General features: G+C 37.1%; 1 protein-coding gene across 1 annotated transcript; it reads left to right on the top strand.

Moving 5' to 3' along the window:
* Nucleotides 1-4,768: 4,768 nt before the first annotated feature.
* Nucleotides 4,769-21,453, top strand: STK31 (serine/threonine kinase 31; the record flags this gene model as incomplete). The annotated part of the gene is given in 7 exon segments (XM_079299347.1): nt 4,769-4,813; nt 8,514-8,615; nt 8,619-8,648; nt 11,917-11,946; nt 11,949-11,984; nt 15,270-15,390; nt 21,416-21,453. Coding segments are annotated over 7 exon segments (402 nt in total).
* Nucleotides 21,454-21,953: the final 500 nt, after the last annotated feature.

Below are 21,953 nucleotides of genomic sequence, written 5' to 3'. Positions count from 1 at the left end.
TGCACACAGGTTGGAAGGGGATTTGTCCTGTGGTTCCCAATCCATCTGTTGAGCTCCTGGATTTGCATTTAGTCATGGGTAGACTGTTAAGTTTTCCCTGGTGCTTGAATTGGTATTAACTGGAGTTTGGTTGCCTGGTTGAATCTTCTGCCACATTAAGTTTGTGTTGCTCTAGTTTTAGAAGTAATATCCTGCAGAAATCTTCTCTTGGAAAGTGTTTTTCATGAGATTGGGCCATTATTTTTCATGCAGTGTGTACAGTATTTTTTTACAAAGAAGGTCTTGCCTTATGCAGGAGAAACAGAACGAAGTCTGTAACAAAAGCGTGTGCTTCTGGTCACCAGAGATGCCCAAAAATGCAGGAGTGCCTATTAAATCTTTTCTGTTGTTGTTTCATATTTTTAAGTGTTGAAGGAATAAATCCTGTTCACCTGCTATAGCAGAACTTAATCCACTGGCTTCTGTTATCCAGCCCATTAATGTCTGGCTGAATTAAAGCAACTGTTCAATTGTTAATATAAGCTTTTAAGGCAATGTGTGCTACAGCTTGGGGATTTATTTTTAATTGGAGTTTGTCCAGTTTGCAACTTCCAACCACTGGATCTCATTCTGCTCTTGTTTGTTGCAGGTAAAATGTTTCTAGTCAATCTTCTGTGGATACTTAAAAATTCCTGGTGAAGTCCATTTCTTTAAAATTTATACTTTAAAATTTAGAAACACTTTCAAACTTGTGTTTCTACATTCTTATTTTAAATGTATCTGTAGACACATTTATATTATATATTGCTGTTAGTAGGAGATATTAATTTGATTGCTCATCAGCTCCATGTGAAACTAATATTAGTGCTATATTAACTCTTCTGTTGTGTTCTGTTTCCTCACTAATTGCTTTCCAATCAGACTTTACAAGATTTTGAGATGTGTGTGGGGTAGGCAACACATGTCAGGACAGTGTGTTAGGGGTACTTCAATCATTTTGCTTACCTTTTTATTTTTGGAGATGAATGCAGAAGGGAATAGCAAATCTTTACAGCAAGTCTGTAAAGCTGTAGCTTGCTCTTCCATGTTCATATATATTTTCATATTTCTGTGGGCATTTTGGGTTAAATCACAGTGAAAAGAACATTGCAAGCCTGCTTCTGAGTATGGGTTTTTAACTTCCTTCATCCATTTCAAAAGTTTTGTTTTTGCTGAGTCTAATAGATACCTTGTCTGATATGAATATGAGATTCCTCTAACTAAGCTGTTTTGGTTTCTGTTTCTAGAAAATCATCTTTGGTTTAGTGGAATTTCTGACAATAATCAGTGGGGAGTTCACAGGTCACCTGCTTTTCCTGCTAGAAGGCAAGGATTTATTTTTATTCTAGAGAATTCTTTTCCAGCAAGAAACCTTTTGTAGTCTGACTTTGTGGATGTTATTTTGAATGTATGGACCTGTGAATAATACAAATTCTAAATTCTATAATATAATAAAAAACTAGAGGATAACTAGGACATTTTAAGTTTTCAGTGGCAGTTAGTCACATTGTTATCATCAGTCATGCAGAAACTCTTCCTTTAGTTGTTTGATCATGTTTTTATTCTGTGAAGCAAGGCAGTCATGTCTTAGGAGCAGAGGTTAAAAGATTTTGCTTTTCCACTCATTTCTCCTCAGGTATGTATAGTGTTACATGTGTTTCACAAGGATTAATGCTTTTTTGGTATCAGTTTCTAGGTTCTTTGGGTGAGAGTTTCTGACTTGCTTTCCCCTCTGCATAGGAAGAAACAGATTAATTGATTATTGAGTGAGATGAGGTGCAGCAGAACTTGTATTCAGCAGCAACAGAATTAATTTTGGATGTGGATCAGCCACCCCTCTCTGAGCACTCAAGAGCATTACAGGTGAGAAAGTTGCTCTATCAATATTGATTTTGAAACACTGAGAACCTGTTGAGAATGTTTGTTCAATGTGAAACCTTTTATAGTTGGAGACCTGGCAGCAGAAGATGCAGCTTTAGGTGACACTCCCAAGTGAAGCTGTACAGCTGACACATGTAGTTCTCAATAATAGAACTTTTCATCTTGGCCTCTTAGAGGTTTTGTTTCTAGATCCAGATCTAGTTTTTCTTTTATGGCACTGTGTTTGGTGATTGACAAGACCTCACAAAGCACAGAATATTTAGAAGTTGAGTGCTAATGAGAGAACATACAATTAAAAACTCAATGTAGTTAACCTGTAAATTGTTGTAGAGTGTTGGTTGGTTGGATTATATGCCTCTCTACCAAGATATTCTTTCCTCCCAGCCAACCCAACAACAAAAAATAAGGATATAGAAGGGGAAATGGGCTCCATGGTGGTAGTAAGAGCTTTTGCAGAGGACTTTGCCAATAAAAATTTGACTGGCTTTTACTAGCAAAAATACTATATTTTCATATTTTTTACTTCAGCAATATTACTTCCCTAAATTTTGACTGTGCAAGCATGTGTAGGGAGGAAAAAATTTGTCAGTAGTTGGACAGTTTGTCTGTGTAAATTCCAGAGATTTATTAATCTACACACATAGGAGATTGTATTTTTATGAATAATCATCAAGGTTACTGTCTCCACATAAGATTGTGTAAGGCTGGAGTAGCAGTAATGAATTGAAGCATTCAAATTTTCATGGAATTACTCAATTTCCAATGGATTAATTTTTCAATGGCATTTAAAGCATCTTTGATACACATTTTTTTTAATGGTCTGATATACAGATTGGTATCTAATTGGAAAAGATACTGAATAGTTAGCACTTTATGGCTCTTTATTGCTGGAGGCTCTGTGAACATCCTGCTCCTTCAGATGGAAAAAAGTTGTGGTGTGTTGTTTGTAGGTTTTTTTGTGTTTCAGAGTTGGTTTGGGTATTTTTTACTGTGTGCATGCTCAAAGGTTATGCTGTGCAAATCCACTAGGTGGTAGGCATTAAGCATCTTGTAGCTATTTGTACAGCAGAGGAATATTAACAGTGCTTTGCAAATATTTGAAGGGGTATTGAAATACTACTAATAAGCATGTTAATTTTGAGCTTTTGCTTAACAGGATTTGATGATCCTGTCTTGTATTAGGAGCTGGAATCTGCTTCTACATGCACATGCTAAAATTGCTCATGTTTTAGAGAACTGTGTTTATAGTATGAAAAAAAAATGGGAAGAAATAGGACATAACTTACAGGATTCTTTCCTTGAGGACAGCCTGGTGGAATACATGCAGATACTCATCTGGTGTGACTAGTGCTATTATTTTGTAAACAGAGTGTGATATTGGATATGAAACTGTTACTGATCACTTTTCTCTGCTCTATTACCGACTTCAGGCTGCAGTTAAGTGGCCTGATTTTTTTTTCTCTCTCCTTCAGAGTGTTCCCTTTGAGCCTGGCTATTACCTCGCCCTGCCATTTTCTACTGTGTGTATCCTGATGTATTGAATCCCAGCTATTAAAGAAATGCAAGGAAATTCTGTTGTGAACTTGAATGATTTAGTTTCCATAAATAGAGCACAGACCTCTTCCTGGTAGTCACTTATGGGGAAGCATATTTGTACAAAGCTCATGCCACTTGGCTCAGCTGGAAATTGCTGTTTGAACAGCTGATTGCACAGAATGAATGCTGCTCATTGCAGCAGCTCTTGTTATGAAAGTAGGTTTATAATTTTATAAAATACTGTTTGTCCTGAATTTTTTTTTGTCACTGTATTCAGTAATTATAATGAAATTCTTATTCTTTTGGCCCCAGTCTGAACTTTTGCTGTGGTGTGTCTGTAGTGCCAGTTCAGATTGTGGCATCATCAGGAATAGTCCTACAAAATTGGTTAAACTCACTTCCTCACCTCCACAATACCTGCAGCCCTCAGAAAGGGAAGCCACTGTTGTTCCAGCCTCTGGTGGTGGTGTCAGTCACTTACTTGGTGGCTCTTTCCTCTGCATTTCAAGAATCAAAAGCTTTTACATTCAGAAGCTTGGCTGCTCGTCCTGTTTCTTAGTACAAATTCACTTTGTTTTGTCAATTTGTTTTCTGGTATTTTTTTCTGTGTTTGAGCAGTTCTCTGAGGAGCATTATAAATTGAACCCCACTTAGCTATTTATCCTGATGGGCATGACCAAGTCCATTGGGGAGAATACAAATGACTTCCTATGAGCTGTTAAGCTTTTTGTGGTGGATTTTTCTTCCATGCTTTCAGCTTAAAAATTAGAGTCAATGATCTCTGTGTGACATTATTTTCTACACTGCATTTCCTAGTAGATATACTGGCACTTGATCTCATAGAAAAGCAGAATGTACAATAGAGTAGAATATACTTTATTGGATACAGAAAGAGACTTTTGTAGGAAAAGCAATTTTACAGCAGCAGATAGTGCTAACTTTTTCTGTTTAAATGAATCTTGATTTTAGTAGGTCATATGTGGTCACAGAATTCATCAGGTGTACAAACCTGTTTTTGTTTGATTCACTTGACTCACAGGAGCTGACAGCTTCTCTGGAGATGATGTATGGTCAAAATTCTGAAGCAGATGACTCAGGAGGTATCTCAACAGTTCTTTGAGTGGAAGAGTATTAAAATGAAGAAATTAATTTGTGTCAGAAATAATATGGACACAACTCTGCCAATTCTTGCTGACTGGTTCGTTGACATCTAAAAGGTATGACAAACAATCAGTCTCTCCTGTTGGTGAAAAGGGTGAAATGTGACACTTTCTGGCTAAGCTTGTGAGGCATAGGCATTAGTAGGGACAACTGTGGCAGGGAGATTGTGCATATGAACAATGGCTCTGAATCTCAGGGTGCCAATACAGAGCATAAGGTAATGCATTGAGTGTTAATTTTCCTTTATTCTTGGTGCAGTGAGCTGGAGTTTATATAAAATATATCCTCTCGAAAGAAAACAGAAATGTCAGTGCTTTTTTACAAGTATAATTTTGGGCATGCTCCTCCACCTTGGTTGTGTGACTGAAATACTTAAATTAGTTCTCTCAAGTGGCCTTTGAATAGAAAGATTTCAAATTTTATAAGGTTCTAGTTCAAAAATGTTTCTAAAGGTGGTGATGAAGGATTGTGTAAAGAGCAGCCAATCTGACTGGATGTGATGTAGGCACAGGCTGCAGACAAGTATATAATAGATTTTCTTTCTGATTGAAATACTGAGTGTAGAGAATTTATACAAATGAAGTCCACACTATCCTGCAGTTGCATTCTGATGCTCTCAGTCTGAGTTGTAGGAGATTTGAAGCAATGAAATTGGCTTCAGGTTATTTGTCTTAAAAGGAGATGGATGGTGCAAGTGGATTACCATTCATCGAGTTCTGCTTGTAAAGAAAGCACTAAGTAGGGAAGTAACTTTGAGACTTTCCTACTCCTGTGCTCATTATCTATGTTTTTCTCAGTTTAGGTCTCAATCTTCCTGGAAATACAGCCTGCTGCACCTTCTCCATTCCTGCAGGCCCAGCTTCCTCCATCTCCTCCTTGCCACTACTGTACTAAATATTCTGTTTGTGCCAGCCCAACCTCCTGCCATGTGAGTTGTGCACAATCACAAGGGTTGTGCCCTCTCATAGGGAATAAGTTTTCTGCTCTTGCATTTCATTGTACCCCGAGCATTTACTGTAGCCAGATGCAGCAGTTCAGACTTGGTACATGTCATGTAGAGTATAATGTTAATGAATATAATTACTTACAGCTGCTTATAATCATGTTGGTTATTAGAAGGGGCAAACAAACATGCAGGTGGGTTCCTGTGATTGCAATTCTGAAAGTTATTCTGCATGAAGAAGCATGGTTGAAGTTTGTTAGTATAGTAACAGCTTTGGCTTACATATTTCAAATCTGAACTTTTATGAAAAAGCCTTATTGGTACAGGAAATGTACAGAAATTTGGTATGGGTTGATAGAGCACTAGCTGATGGATCAAGGAAGAAATTTTCAATTGTCCTTCTTTGTCACTTCAACTTTTGCTATGCAATTTTTCTGTTGTAATTTAACTTCTACCCCCTTTAAAAAAGGGTAAGCAATTGTGTAGAGCAAACGCTTCTTTGAAAGGTTTCCCTTCTCTTTATTTTAAGTACATACTCCTCTCCCTCTTTTTCTGTATCCAATTCACCTACAGTAGCATCTAGAGAATCCATACAATAGGAAATGTAGAGATTTGGGTCAGTGAGAGACAAGGAAAATTCCAGAGACTGTATGACTCCTTTCCAGTACACATCTCCAGGCGATTGGGAACAACACTATTTGAACTCACTGTCCAAGTTTTCTTTTCTTTTCTTTTCTTTTCTTTTCTTTTCTTTTCTTTTCTTTTCTTTTTTTTTTTTTTTTTTTTTTTTTTTTTTTTTTTTTTTTAAGTTACTTTAAGCTAAAGACAATAAAAGATTTTCAAAATATTTAGTGGAATGCACAAATTTGATAGGTAAATGAACAAGATGGGGTTTGCAGGTTTCTCTTATGACTGTGTATCTAGCCTGTTAAATACAGGACCATATTTCTATTTTAGTTCTTGTTGCCAGGGTAATATCTCTTATTTTGCAAATATGAGAAACAAAATTTTACTAAAAACAATTCTCACTGTAATTATAAGCTGATCTTACTGATTTTTCTCTGCCCCTTTCTGCATTTTATGTCTTGAAGTAATTTCTGGCTTTTATGAAAGTACTTATGGTTTCCTGGTGAAATATTTAGCCTCATGCCACACTTGATAAACTATGAAATAGATCCCAGGATGTGTCTTCATTTCAGGCAATACCATGTAGGAATGGAAATCTTGTGTATCACTGTGGGCAGCATATGCTCATTTTTGACATGAAAGTTAATGGGAGAGGGATTTTGCTTCTTCTACTGTTTCATATTTTGATTTAAAAAAAAGCCAAATGAGATTAGGAAAATAAAACCCAATCAAGGGAATAATTAACTTTATTTTTGGCTGGTGAATCTCAAAGCTGCTAGTTCTATAAATTGTTATATTACTCAAGTGTGAGGTGAGATCTGACATGAATCCTGATTATACTTCCAGGAACTCTGCATTTCTTGCTTGTCTTTGCTATCTGATTGTTAACTTCTTATTTTCAATTGCAAGGCTGATTGCTCAGGTAGGTTTGGGGTTTTTTTGCTTTCTGCTCTTTGAAGTCTTGTAACCTAATGCTCTTCAGATCCAGAGGAAGTGGTTTGCAGTGGGGATGAAATTCTTGAGTTGGCTTAACCAAGAAATACTGGGAGAAACTTCTTCCCTCTCTGTGTGCTGAGAAGCTTTCTTTGAGCTCTACCAACTTTTTGCACATGTGCTGAAAATACAGGTGAAAATTCTGTTTTTGAAATAATGGGATTGCCTCTCTGGGTCCATGTGTATCCATAAATTTACTTTTTCCAGCCTTAAGAAATCAACAATTTTTCATTGTGTTTGTTTTGCATGGCACAAGCATTCTTGCCTTACCAGAACTCTTTTCCTGTGCTGGTGTTAGCCTTTTTCTCAGTTATTTATATTTTCCGATAAGCATTTCCTCCATTCTCTTTTGCTCACTCTGAGCTGCTTGCCCTGTCCTGCAATGAGAGTCCCTGCTGTGCCAGAGAATGGCCATCTCAGTAAATATTGCATCTGTCCTTTGATGTAGCATCATACTAACAAAAAAACTGGAGCTTGTGACTGCTCTTGCTGATAGAACCAGTGTGGTTTTATATTCCATATCTAACTATGGTAGCCATAAATAAACTCTTTAGTAGCATGTGGAATACAAAATTGGACTTCTGCATAGAAGTGCCAGGCAGTTTGATTTGGTTGAAACTCTTGGATGAACTCTCAGACTTGCTAACTTTTCTTTTTGAATCTCTATAAGAAGAGAGAGAAAAATCTGATAAAATATTTTTTTCATTAACAATGGAATTTTTTAGTCAAGGTTTCACATCTTAAAGATTGGTGTGTAAAAATGAAGAATGACTCTCAATCTTTTCTCTCTAACTCAGTCCAGGAGCTTGATGAAGCACAGAAGGGAGTAATTATGAGTACTTACAATAAAGCTATATATAAGTTCACCATGAGCAAAGTATATAAAGAATAGATACTTGGCCAGTTGAGGTGAGTTTATGCCTTATTTATTTCTAACAATTTCTTTTTGGCAAATGTCCCTTTATCTTTATAGAAGAGAGTTCTAGGAGTATATTGGTGATGAGAGATTTGTTGAGTTACAGTATCCCAGTGGTACTTTGCTGTAGTCAATTCTTCATTTAATACATTTAGATACAAAGATACTTTCTTAAAAAATAAAGCACTGAAAGCTGGAATCTCCAGATTCATAATAAATCTGTAGTCTGTAGCTTAAGGGGATTGAGCTTTAAGTGGAATGTTGGTTATTCAGAAGATTGTTAATGTAATCAAAATGAAACACAATAAAAATCCTCTTCTGTGAGGAAGGACCCTGAAAAGCTGAATCAAATAGGCTCCAGGCTGCTTCTTTAATGCTTTTGAGTAAAACATAAAAATAGAAAGATTTAACAATTTCTAATTTTTTTCCTTTCCTCAGAGTTCAAAAAAACAGGCAGAGGAATTGTTGAATAGAAGACATGTTATTTGCTACTTATTATCTGTTAAGAAAACTGTGAAAAGCTTAAAGGCTCAGTTAAAGTAGAAGCTGCTTGAAAAGAACAAATTTTATAGTGTTGGAATTTTTGTCTGTTGTTGCACAGATAGGTTAAGAAACATTTTGTCTATTTCAAGTAAGAGGTAACTATGTAGAACAGCTTGTGTTTTTTGAATTTAATTTTGTCTTCAAGTGTGGAAGCTTTACAGACCCCTGAGACCAAGTTTGAATGGTTTAAAAACCAAAAACCTCCACTAACCAACCATCAAGGAAAAAAAGCACATAGGCTTTTCTGTTTCAATCTCCAGCCATGACACTGCTTTTAACCAATTCCTCCTAGTGACAGGTGCTGTTCACAGCATGAACAGATTTGTACAACTCTTTCTCCTCTGCTGGTTACTCTTAACTTTGTTGATAATGTGTGCATCTTCTTGGTGACAGAAATCAACCTCTGTTCCAGTTTTCAGGGTTCCTCTCTCTTCCTCAGAGAGCTTTAAAGAAGGTAAATACTATTTCAGCTTTGCTGCTGTTGGTTTGATTGTACATTAATTATTCTAATGATGATGCATAAGGAGAAAAAAGAACCTGCACGTTTGCCTTGGGGCATTGCAAAGGGGGAGGAAGCTCCCAAGAGGGATTGAAAATGAGATGCACTAAGGAAACCTGCTGGGAAAAGGATTCTTGAGTAATGAGGTGACATGAAGAAAATGCCTGCTTATGGGAGAAAAAAGTGAATGAATTATGGAACCTGGTGCTGCTGGTAGATAAATGACTTTGCTGTTACTTTATATGTGACCAGCTAATTAAAATAAATTTTAAGAAAAGCTCTTTGTCTCAGGAAACAAGTAGGCAAAAGGTTAGAACATTTGGCTTGTCACATAAATAAAGGGAACACCTTTCTCAGTGATTAAGTTTTCAGATATTCTCTTTGGTTTCCCGGAAGAGACTGAGTGAAATAAGCATTTAACAGCACATTCAACTCCAGAACTGTTATATGGAAACTGTTTTTAAATCCTGATGTAGTTGCTTGGTATAACAGCAGAATGAGTATTATACACAAAATTTGCTATTCCTAATGCAGTCTGATGATTATAGTGATTTTTGAAATGACATTAAAAGAATTCTCTTTTACTTAACATAAAGATCAATCCCAACAGTCACAGACAGGGAATTGCTCTGCTTGTTGACAGCTGAGTTTTCAGAAAGGTCATTCTAGGTACAGATGGTGTAATTGTGTAAAGTACAAGAGCTGAGGAAGACTCACAGGTATGGGCTGTGCTGAAATGAACAGCTCATTGACAGAGCAGGAAAGTGTCACCCAAAATTCACAGCCTGGATCAGGTTTGTGCCTCCTCTGTAAGGGTGTCAGCACTGCTCAGTGCTTGACTTTCTGCATGGTCACAAAAGGATGGAGCTGGAAACTAATGGGCTACCAAGGGCTCCTGCCAAGCTGCAAACTTGTCTCTTGTCTGGCCAGAGCTGGCTGCCATCATGGAAAGGGATAGAAACTCAGGGTCTGGCTTTTATTCTGACTGTAGATGGTCCCAAAATATGTTGTAAACCAGGAGGGGGGAAGCAACTGGTAATAGGTAAAAAGCAGAAAGGCAAATAAAAAAAATAGGCAACCTGACAGAATTAAATTCTTCAATAGTGAACGTTCTTTTGTATTTGTAAACTTTTCTTTTTTAATTTGAGAAATTTTGCAGCTTGTATTCTTTGCCACCTTATGAGCTTTAATGGTTTCTTAGTGCATGGTATACCAGGAAGGAGAAAGCAGCCTACTTTCCTGCATTCCTGCAGATGATGTGTTGGACAGCACCTCCTCCACCTCCCTGTTGTCTTCTGGCACTGTATTGCTGCCTCCCCAATTTGGTAAAGTTCCCAAATTTGAAAAGCCACAAGCTATTCAGCAAGTACTCATGTTCCCATGGAATGGTTTTGCAGGAGCAATCCATATATTTGAACTGGTTTGCTGAATACCAGCTGGAGCTCCAGTTATATGGGTGGCTCTTCATGAGAAATATTGGCAGTTCCATCATCTCTACAGTGATGGCTTCAGTAAATCCTCCTGTGCTGTTGCAATTTAAGAACAATTCCCAACAGAGATGTGAACTGCAAGTTGATGGGGTAACCACCATTGGTTACCTGTGCTGAGAAGACAAAGCTGATCCATATAAAAGTCACTCTTCATTGTGTTTTATTCCCCATTTAGAGAGCAGTTGCTTAAAAGTAAGTAATTTTTCCACTTGGATGAATGAGTGATGAAACAGATTAACTAAAGTGTAGCTTGATATCATAGATGTTTATAAATTATTAACATGGTAGGATTTAGGCAGAGCAGTTTTTCTACCATTATTCAGATCTTGCTCTGTTCTAGAGGGCTTTTCACATAGAAGCGAGGACAAAAAAATGTAAGAAAAAAAGCAAAACAAACACAAAACCCAAACAAACAATGACAAACAAAACCCAAAAACACCAAAAAAAGCAAAAACAAATAAAAAATAAAAAAAAAAACCAACACCAAAACCAAAAGGATAAAAGTTTTACAAATGTCTTATTCTTCTTGAAGATACTATCTAGGGTGCAGCAAGACGGGCATTTGGGAACCTCATCAAAGTTTGCCAGATGAATTTCAGATTGCTCCACATGTAACAAATGCTCAGCTCAGACTTTGTGTTGCATTGATAATTTGATGGAAAATTCTTAATATCCTGTTTAGCAGTTGTCAGTTTCATGTTGGACATCTGAAATTGTGCTCTTCCTCATTTCAGAGCAGTGCCACTTCAAAAATGGAGACAGTGAATTTTTTTTTTTTTGAGCTCTCTGCTGATTTGTGTCCCAAGAACCCAGCACTGACTGAACATGTTTCCTTTTGCTATATAATCTGCCAGGACAGAGGCATTTTCAGCTGAACCTACAGGCAGGGTCTGAAAAATGTTGTACTCATCCATGCCTCTAGGCAATAGTGAAGACTGGGGGGATTACACTTGGTTTATGAGTATAAAATCACATTTGTCAGAGTGTGCTTACCCCTCAGTGTTTCTTTAGCATACAACTTGGGCAGGGACTTTTCAGTGATATTTTTAAAAGTCTATTTCTTTACACCTCTTAGAGTTTCTTCTGAATTTATTTTTTCCTCTTGTTTCTGTGTAAGGGAAACTTGAGCCCCTTGCCTGTTTTACCTACTGTAAAATTAGAAAAAAAATCTTTCCTTGCCATTTTTTCATAGAAATCCATTTTTATTTGAAACCTCGCGACTCGTGTTTGGTTTTGTTAAATAAAGTGGAAAACCCACCCATATAAAAATAATATAATATATCAGTATTATATAAATTTTAATTTACAGCTCTGCATTCAAACCCAGGAAATTGGCATAAAAAAAAAGATGGAACACACGAGGTAGATGTTGTCATGGTATGTCAATTGTCAGATGAGGAGGGAAGGCTATTATATTGAGGTGGTTGGCTGGATTTTAGAATGAAATATTTCACTTGAAGTGTTGGGTTGAAAAGATGTTCTTAATTGACTATTTGCATAATTCTGGATAGCCTGTACAAATAACAATTGAGAAGGTAGAAAGCCCTAGAGTTTTCTTAATATTTAACTCAGATCTCAGAAGGAGCAACTAATAATTGAATGATACTGTGTTATAGACTTGGAGAATAGACGATGGGGATTCAGCCTCAAAGGAAATACTTGTGTTAGAAACCTATTTTTTTCTGAAGTCAGGAAGTTGACTTTTTAAATCTGTCTCACTACACAACAACTGCACAGTCTTTGAGCATTATTAAACCAGCCAAATTAAATTTTAATCACATAAATTCAGTTGAAAAAGTGTTCTGTGTTCTTTATTCTTTGTTTCGGGTTTTTTTTTTGTGGAGCGAGTTTTCTCATGCCTCTGAAACAAATCAACAGATACAAGAACCTTGCATGATGGAAATAGTTGTTGATGTTTTCATTCCTTCTACTCTCAACTGTTATTCTCTGCCTGCCTTATGTCAGCAACTGGTGCCTCCTTGAACTCTATTTGCAGAGCCTTTTTGGAAGCTTATTCTCTGTGTCTCAGTGACTCTTTGGGAATAAGAAGTAGATCTGTGCACCTTCATGCTTCACAATTTGGCTCTTCAACTTCCAACTCTCCATTAATCTTTACTAACTTATCTTTCTCTTGGATGCTAATCATTAGCACATAATTTTATAGCTTCATATCTGTGCATTATTTACCTGAGCACTTTTTAAATTTTTTTTTTAATTTTTTTTTTTTGTTTTGTTTTTTTTGTTTTTTTGTTTTACCTCGGGTTCATTTTCTTGTGCAACTATTTTCTGTAATCTTTCAGTCTTCTGGCCAGGAGTTCAGACCAAATAATAAATCCCTCTTTCTTAGTTATGCTTGTGTATTAACGATTTTCCAGCTTTACAGAGATGACTGTTTAAGCATGGAGCTAAATTACAAGAGTTGTGCTCATTATGAGCTTAATGTATTGATTACTTGGGACATTAAAACTAGTTACCTCACTTCTGCTTTCCATAACATTTCTGCTGGGAAAATGTTCTATAAATAAGGTGTGAAGTACAAAAATCAAAATTTTAATGACCAGATCCAGGCTATTATAATTCAGTGTTCTTCTGCCACAGGTATCCTCTGAACTGCAAAGAGCTGCCCTTATCTCTTAATTCTCATCATTAATGAATTTAGTTGATATTGTTTTTAGCAGGGATTAATAAGTTTTACAGCTGTTAATAGCGGCAAATTTCTTTGACTTTTTTTGCCTGAGGAAAAAAAGCACTTGATTTTGACTTTGTAAGGTGATACAATCCTAATCACCCTAGCACTGCTGGCAGTTTTGAAGGATTCATTCTGGATGTGTGCACATGTGTGTGCCCCAACCACTAAAGTTCACCAGAAAGCAATCTCTGCTGCCTGCAGAGCACAGAAATATAGATGGGGGTTTTACTAAGAATTGTGATACTAATAAATATCTTTCAGCTGTTTCCTGAGGAGTCTTTTAGAACTCTGGCTGCTAATCCTTGTCCCAGTTCCTGGGGAAAATCTATTTTGCTTCGAAGTGCTTTATCTATAATCGGCTTATTCGGAATTAATCTCCATGCCCATCTGCAGGCTCCTGACAGACTGGCAATTTCCCTTCCATCTCAATCTCGTGCTCAGAGACTTGTAACACACTTGTAACTAGTAAAATTTCTGTTGTTTTCAGCAATGTAAAATTGCCACAGGAAAATAATGTAAGGCTTTAAAACAGGGATATTAATTTTAGGTCACTGTGTTGTAAGAATAATGTTTAGCAGTAAGATCTTGCAGCCACTCATTTAACCACACCAAGATTCAGTGTTCAGACTGTTTCAACATCCAGTTTTGTGTATTTAAAAAATAAAAGAGCAAGTTAGATCAAACACAATGAAATGGAGTAAAGACTATGAAATGTTGTCCTACTGCAGTATTCCTTGTAGAATCAGTTTTCAGTTTCCTTAGTGTGAGAAAGGGATATTTGTTGACAGACATTTGACAGTATCTTGAAATGCAAATATGCAAATACAAAGCTTTTCAAGCTCTTCAAATGCTCAGATTTTCTTCACTTTAAGTGTGTAGTCATGGTTCATTCCTGTATTTCTTTGCATACCTTTGGATCCTCTTAGCTAGAGATTTTCCTTCGAGTATTTAAAATGTTTTATAAATATTGAACAATCCCTTATGCCTGAAAGATTCACAGTTTTCAGATCTCATGTTTTAACCCGGGTTTCAGGTTACTTTGGGAAGTGACTAATTCTGTGGAGTCGCTCTGATAATTAGTCAAAGAGTTGGAAATGGTTTGTTTCTCTCTTCAGGTTTTTGGCTACTTGTGTACAATCCCTTACATCCCATATCCTTCTCTCTGGGTGAAATAGGGATAGGTGAGAGATGTACAGTTATCTTGTATTTTGCTGTTAATATTGACCCAGGTCAAAGGAGCTCCTGGCTTGAAGACTGTGAACAAGCAAGCCTTACTGTATAAAAATTATTTTCCTGTTGAGTTTTGGTAATCTAGATTTCAGGATCAGCATTTGAGATTGTCTTTCTCATAGTTCCCAGTGTGTGGTCTTCCTTCTCAATAGCTGATGTTTATGCATATGTGTAGAGAGCTATGGATTTATGTTTTGTGCATGGAGTCTAGTGCAGATAATGTGCTAAGTATTCAGGCATATAATCCCTTCTGATACATCCAAAGAGCCTAAGTGTAAGTGATGGTTTAATAGCAAAAGAGCTGCTGCTGGTTTAGAGTCCATTACTTTGTGTTTTTCTCCTCTTTTGCTCCTAGATATCCAGAGATAAAAAATATGACAAAAGTTAAAAAATAAAGCTATAGAATATGAATGGCATCTGTTTCATTCATTCTCAGTAGAAAGACCAACTTGAGTATTTCTGTAATTTATAGCAGCTCGGTGAATTCATATTTCAAAATTTCAAAACCTCACATTCTTCTGGCTGGCATTGGGTTGCCAGACCTGGTGCTGAACATTTGCTTAAATTTTGTTGTTAATGAGCACTCTGATGTTGTTGCTGTCCATTGGGAATGCTGTTGTGCTACACCTTTTGAAGGCTTTAGGCCTTAAGAACTTAGAATATGTGTTCATCAAGTGCTTGGTTGTTATTCATAATTGAGTTTGTTTTGCTTACTGATAAAATCCTTCTCCCTCTGTTTGTAGGATGATAAAGTTAAACCTCTTCTTCTGAATTTGTTCTGCTATGACAGACTGATGTCTGAGCAGGTGTTGAGGAATGATTGCTTCCTCATAGCTGATGTGATTCCAGTTTCACTGCAAACAGGTAAAGAGTATGAGCTGCATAAAAACCAAAATTCTGAGACAACAGATTGGAAAAAAAAGTGATTATCTGAGGAAAATGGAGCAAACCCTACTCAATAGATAAAATTTTTCCATCAGATGTTTGAGATTTCTGTTTTGAAATCATTGATCTGATCTGAAATATCGACCTATAAAAGGTTAGCTAGGCGTATTAATTTTTTGAGATTATACAGTCTTTATTGTGTTTTCTTGTCACTATGTTTTCTTCTAATTAAGTATTAGGGTTATAAGTGTGATTTTACTGATTTTATTATTGGTTTGTGAGCCTTTTTCTTTTACCAGTATTTAGGCTTTAAATTTACAGAGTCCAGTCTTGTTAGATGCCAGAGATCATTAAGACCAAGCTTTAGTGAGTTGGTTTTTTACTGAGTTCTCTATCCCTCTTCATGCCAGAAATCCAGATAACATATTCCTCTTTAGGATGTCCTAGGGCATGATTTTTTTTCTGAAGATTTGTTTTAGTTGCATACACCAGTTGTTCTTACAGTAACTGCCTTCAGGATTTAAGTAAACACCCCAAAATACTGCTTTGAAAACTGGTAAAAGACATGGTGAGCACCCTTCCTCTTTACTATATTATTGCCTTTGAAAAATGCAATTGGCTTCCTAGAGAGCAGCCATTCTTCTGGCTGCTCCTCTGCTGTGCTGCTGCCAACCAAAATATTCTACACACATTTTTTCAAAACCTTCTGTTTACTTGCCCTGTGTGAATATATCACCTGCTATTAAATGTTTTTATGCAGTAGCTAGGAGGGTGTGATTCTCATAAATGGATTTGTTTGCCTGCCACACTTGGCTGTTGATATTTCTATTGAAAAAGTTTTGTCCGCTCTTTATCTTTACAGGAAATTGTGGTTTATCTTTATGAGGGTTTTCTTTCTTCTCAGAAGGGATCAGGTCAGAGTGTGCAGTGTTGCTGTAGCCTCTGGGTGATGCTCTTGGACAGCGCTGTTGGCAGATTGTTACTCTGCAGAAGAGATACTGAAGCTGCTTGTTGGGTGAAGAATGTCAAAATGCAGAGTGTAATAGGCAAGCAGCAGCACCAGGGGAATGGGGAGACCTCAGGTACAGTAATATATTCCACAGTGGATAGAAGATACCCTTGGCAGGCTCATGTTTGATATGATTCTTGGTTTTCTATCCTTAAACCAAAATTAGATTTTTAAAGTATGGAATAGTGTATAAGATGCTCATTCTCTTTCCATTATATGATGCTGATTTTTTGATTTCTGTAAGGTCTACTCAACCAAAGACAATAAAATATAAAATTATTTTTATGACATAAGAAGTATTCTTATGTAAAAATTTTGGTTAATGTGATAAATATTTTCATTATAGAAATCACAGAAGAACTATACCTTGTCAATGAATACAAACATTTTAGAAGTTTGTGGAATTCTTTCCAAATACTGGTTGCATTCTTTCACTATTAACTAACATTTTAATAATTTCACCATTAAAATTCTACCTCTAGTTTCAGTGAATGTTAAACACTGAAGAGAGGTTGGACTAACCTGATTGTTTGAATCATGCTGTGTAATAAATGTTAGATTAAATATTTGACTGGTTTTCCTGCTCCAGAGTCCATGCAAACTAAAGTGTACTTAAATCCCCAAATTGTTAACCTTCTTGGTTTTCTGAAACCAGAAGTTTTCATGTATACTTGATTAAAGATAAAAGATAAATAAATCGCAGATTGTTCAGAATTTTTTCATCAGCATTATGGAACTTTTTGTTATGTGTGAGCCTTTTTTATTTGAATTAAACATTGATTAAAGTTTTAGTTTCACCAGTTCTGTTTGTTTCTATGCTGGCATTTTCTATGGTAATTTTGTAGCTCTGGCTTTCTTTTCCTTTCTTATTTGCCATAGGTCTTGAGGAAATAGGTTGGTTCAGGGTCGTGTTGCACAGGTCTCCTGCCAAAGCTGAATACTAATCCATGGTAATGGACTGCCTGCTGTGTGGTCTGAGACATCTCTCAGCTGCCTCTCTTCTGCCTGGGAATGGGCACTGGAGCTTGGGGTTATCTCTCTGGAGCTCTAGGCACCATTGGTCAGGTTGTGGTTGTCCTCTTTAGAGAACCAAGCACTAATAGTTACTACAAAGTTGTTTATTGCAGAGGCACATCAGTCTGGAAAGGCAAAGAGTCACAAGCATTAAAGTCCATGCTAAGTTTTGGAATAGAGTCCCAAATAGAAGCAGAAGCTGCTCCCCAAGGTCCCAGCAGGGCCAACATTGCTGTGGCAGCTCCTGTCTTCTTTGGGTGATGGTGGTGGGGGCAAGAGAGCAGGAACAAAAGCAAAAGGAAAAGTGAAAAAAGTGAAGTGCTCTCCCCAGTGCATAGGTTCTTATACAGAAACTTCCCAACAAGCTAAGACAAAAACTTGAACCACCACATTGCTACATCTTTCCAGGTAGTTTGCTGCTCACTTAATCAGTATTTAATACTTGTGCCTATGTAGTTTTGAGAAGGGTTGGTGTGGGTATTTTGTACTTCAAAGTATATTTCTGCTAGTGCTTCTAACTAACACTCACTGGTATTTTAAAAGTTTTTTCCCTGAAAGTATGTATAGCCTGCAGGTTAAATTATATTTCTTCATAGGTAGCTGCCTCAAAAACTTCCCCTAAATGGACAAAGACTATATTCATTTCCAGTCACTTAATTTCCCCAATTTGCAAGGAAGCAGGCATGAATTTATCCTGATTTCAAATCAGGAGTCTGATAGCTTGCAAGCTGATGACTTTCTAGACTGTGATGAATGTTTGAGAGCCTGATCTTCATTCACATAATTTATAACCCTGTTGAAATATTTCCTCAGATTTCTGGGTATGTGCTGACAGGCACTAAGATCATGCACCATGCCTCAGCTCCTGCAGCAGTTGTCTTGGACTGTGTGTTTTTCACAGCAGACACACCATGGCTAGATAAACAATTTTCAAATTGTCCTAAAAAGAAAGAGACCTTGTTTGAAGTCAAAAAAGATGATGAATGTGGACCTTGGGGCTTTGAGATTCTATTCTTCTGGATGCCTCAATAGCAGGTTTTGCCCTTATCAGGTGTGTCTTGGGTTTTCTCCCAGATGTGCCCTATGATGTTGTGCTGTAAAAGTGCATGTTACAGCCTTGGGTGTGTGCAGTTAGCTGTGGGGGATGAGGGAACAGACACATCCTCCTCTCCATCACTTACTGAGCCCTCCCTGCACTGCTGCAGCTTTTCTTTCTAACCAAATTCTTGAGAAATTTTCTTCCATTCTCTCCTCCTACCCTGTCAATAAAATTTCTCTGTTGCTCTTATCCTGTTCTGGTTTTACTGGAACCTGAAGATCTGTGAAATGCAAATTCTTAATAATATTGCCTGATGTACCCTGGATTGGTTTGAGTTACTGCTCTGCCTACAGGCAGAAGTAGAATAGACACCAGGACAATTCTTGAAGGAGAATAAGAGTTATGAAGACAGTATTTCCAGTGTCTTGAAGCTCTGTAGAAGGATTCTTTAGTGGCAATTAACACACTTCAAATTTTTATGCTGTGTTTGCATGAACTGTGGTAAATTGCAGGCTGTGCAAGTCCTACCAGCTGAAACACTGAATAAACACACAAGAAGCCTTGTGCAGCATAAAAGTCACATGCAGTGTGAATCTGTACAGCCAGCACAGCTCTGGATTTCTTTGTGTACAAGTGCTTCTGTTTCCAGGATTGATTTGATCTCCCTCAGGAGAGAAACCAAGAGAATTCTTCTGGAGTAAGTAGATTGAAGATGGTTTTGGTGTGAGGAAAGCTGGGTTCAAATGAAAAGTCTACTCACCTCTAGATCAGGACATACAGGTAAAGGCTGATGGAAGTAGAAGGGGTGTTATTTTAAAAACCTTTTTTTTCCTCATAGAATTTGGTTTAAAGTTGAAATCTGCTGTGGCGAAATGCAGTTCTGTTCTACAGCAACTTTTCTTCCTTCTAATTTAATTTAGTAATTGTCAAATGGTAATTCCACGAAAGCAAAGCCAAGCTCTCCTTAAAGTCTGGTTGTGACTGTTAAGGCCACAGTTTCCAACATGAAAGAAAGAAATATTTCAAAGCTGTTCTGGTTGGACAACAGTATGTTTACACTAATGCCTTTTTTCTAATACTTTTTTGAAATATTTTGTTAACCAGAGCCTGACTTGATTGTATTACGGTGACAAATCTTCAAAGCTGCTACATTCTTGAGACATCTTTTGCTCTTGGGGCTTTATAGTTCAGTCACTGTGACTCGACAGACTTTGTACTTCAGTATTAATTCCTTATGTTGCCTCTACAAATGTTGCTATTGTAGATAGTGAGACTGGTTTGGTGCTAGTGTTCTCCTGGAGACACTGTTATTTATTTCATGGTGCCATTTGCAAATAACATGACTGCTAGTGTGCATAAACTGTGAGGCTGAACATTTGGGTATTTTGTAGTGATTTGCCTTTTCCCCTGCAACTTAATAATAGCCTTCCAGCCATATCTGCATGTATGCTGCAGATTTTCCCACTGGGAAAATTTCCCAGTGCGAAATAGTGAGGGAAGAGCTATTCTTTCCAGATAGGATCAAAAATCTCACTTTTTATAGTCTTCTGTTTCTACTGCTAGAGACAGAAATGGTGTGGGGAGCTCAGGGAGGTACTGGATACCAATGACTTGGTTTTTGAATGCCTCTTTTTCCTTCCTGGGTATTTTTGTTTCAGTGAAAGTGTCTCTTAAAAAAGACAGGTTTTGATAGGAAGCTTAATAAATATTCACTGGAACTTTCTCTAAGTGGTTCACCTGAGGGGGTTCTTGATAGTGCCTATAGACACCACCCATACACCACTTCTAACACAAGTGGTAATATTAGCCCCTGCTGCTCCTAACTCTGCCAGAAGTTACAGGTTCAGTCCTCTGCAAGAACACAGTGTCAAGAAATAACCTGTTAGTGCTGCTAGATGAGCCAAAATACTGAATCTGGTTTATTGATACTCAGTATATCGAAAATTTCCTAGTCAGAGCGTGTTGACAGGCTGGCAAGTTGTGTTAATATCTTAATACCTCAGGGCATTTATAAAGTTAATCTTTTGACATTTTTATTTGCTTTTTTGGCTCAACATCACGATAAAATTTTTTATTTTTTAAAAGATTGGTTTATGACTGCCATTTAATTGATGATAACTACAAATTACGCTAGCTGCAAAGCAATAAATAAAAGAAATGCAAGTAGTATAATTTGGAACACGATAATCTTAGTAGCCTGAGTCATGAATTTCATCATCTGCTGCAGTTAGTATAATTTTATGATTCATAAATCTATTCATTTCTTTTTTTAGTGTGTCATCAGATAAACAGCTCAACAGTAAGGTGGCAGAATTGTCTTGTCTCACCCCAGTTGTAGGAGAGAAGGCAGGTCTGATAGTTCCTATGTATATATAGTAAATCTGTCCTGCTGACCTCTTAAATCTGCAAAACAGCTTCCTGTGCTTCAGTGCATCACTAGCTCTTTAAGGCATTCAGATTACCAAATGAACACTACCTCAACCTAAAATCTGTAGTTTGTTCAAATTGTTTAGAAATGCATTTGTTCATTTGCTGAAGGTGACCTTCTACTATGGATCAGTGCACAGACACTTGCAGAGTGGTCCTGGGCTGACTTCAGCAGGAAGCAATCAGCATTTGCTTAAAGTTAGTGCTACTACTACAGAAGTACTATCAGGCTCTCAAATAGTTGATTTAATTTAATTACAGGAAACATGCTTTTTCCATTACTCTCTGTGGATTCACTTAAAATTTAAAATCCTCAAACGGTGTGATTTGTTTTGGAATGTCCCCTCTTTCTAGATGCCATGTCAGCCACAGTACCTGCCACCTACCAAACCAGAACTTTGAAAAGCCCTACAGAAAAGATTGATCTTTAGATAGATAGGTAAGGATATATTATTAAATCAGAATTTGCCTTAATTAGTGAGAATGAATTTGCTCTAATAATGTTGCTTTTTCAGGAACCACTGGTGACAAGAAACAAGTTATGGGCATATAGAGATATGACCACCATCTTTGACTCCATGTTTTTTCACTATAAAATCAGTATCCTCAGTTCACAGAATCACAGGATGGATCAGGTTGGAAGGGACCATGGGGGATCATCAGGTCCAACCTCCCTCCTCAAACAGGGCCTTCCTAAATCACAGGGCACAGGACTGTGTCCAGATGGTGCTTGAATATCTCCAGTGAGGGAGACTCTCTGGGCAACCTGTTCTAGTGCTCAGTCACTTGCACAGTAAACAAATTCTTCATATTCACATGTGACATTCTGTGCATTAGTTTCTGCCCATTGCCTTTTGTCCTATTTTTCAGCATCATTGAGAAGAGCCTGGCTCCATCCTTTTGCCATGTTGCTTTCAGATACTGATAGACATTGATAAATAAATAAGATTATGCTAAGGTAAATGCCATACAAGCTGAAAATGCTGGGGCATTGGCTCTTGGCACTGTCTTAGCCAATTAATGAGACAATTATCATGTATCATTAGAAGAGGC

This window comes from Erithacus rubecula, assembly GCF_903797595.1.
Source record: "Erithacus rubecula genome assembly, chromosome: 3".
Classification (NCBI taxonomy): Eukaryota; Metazoa; Chordata; class Aves; order Passeriformes; family Muscicapidae; genus Erithacus; species Erithacus rubecula.
This window is presented reverse-complemented; position numbering and strand designations above follow the sequence as displayed.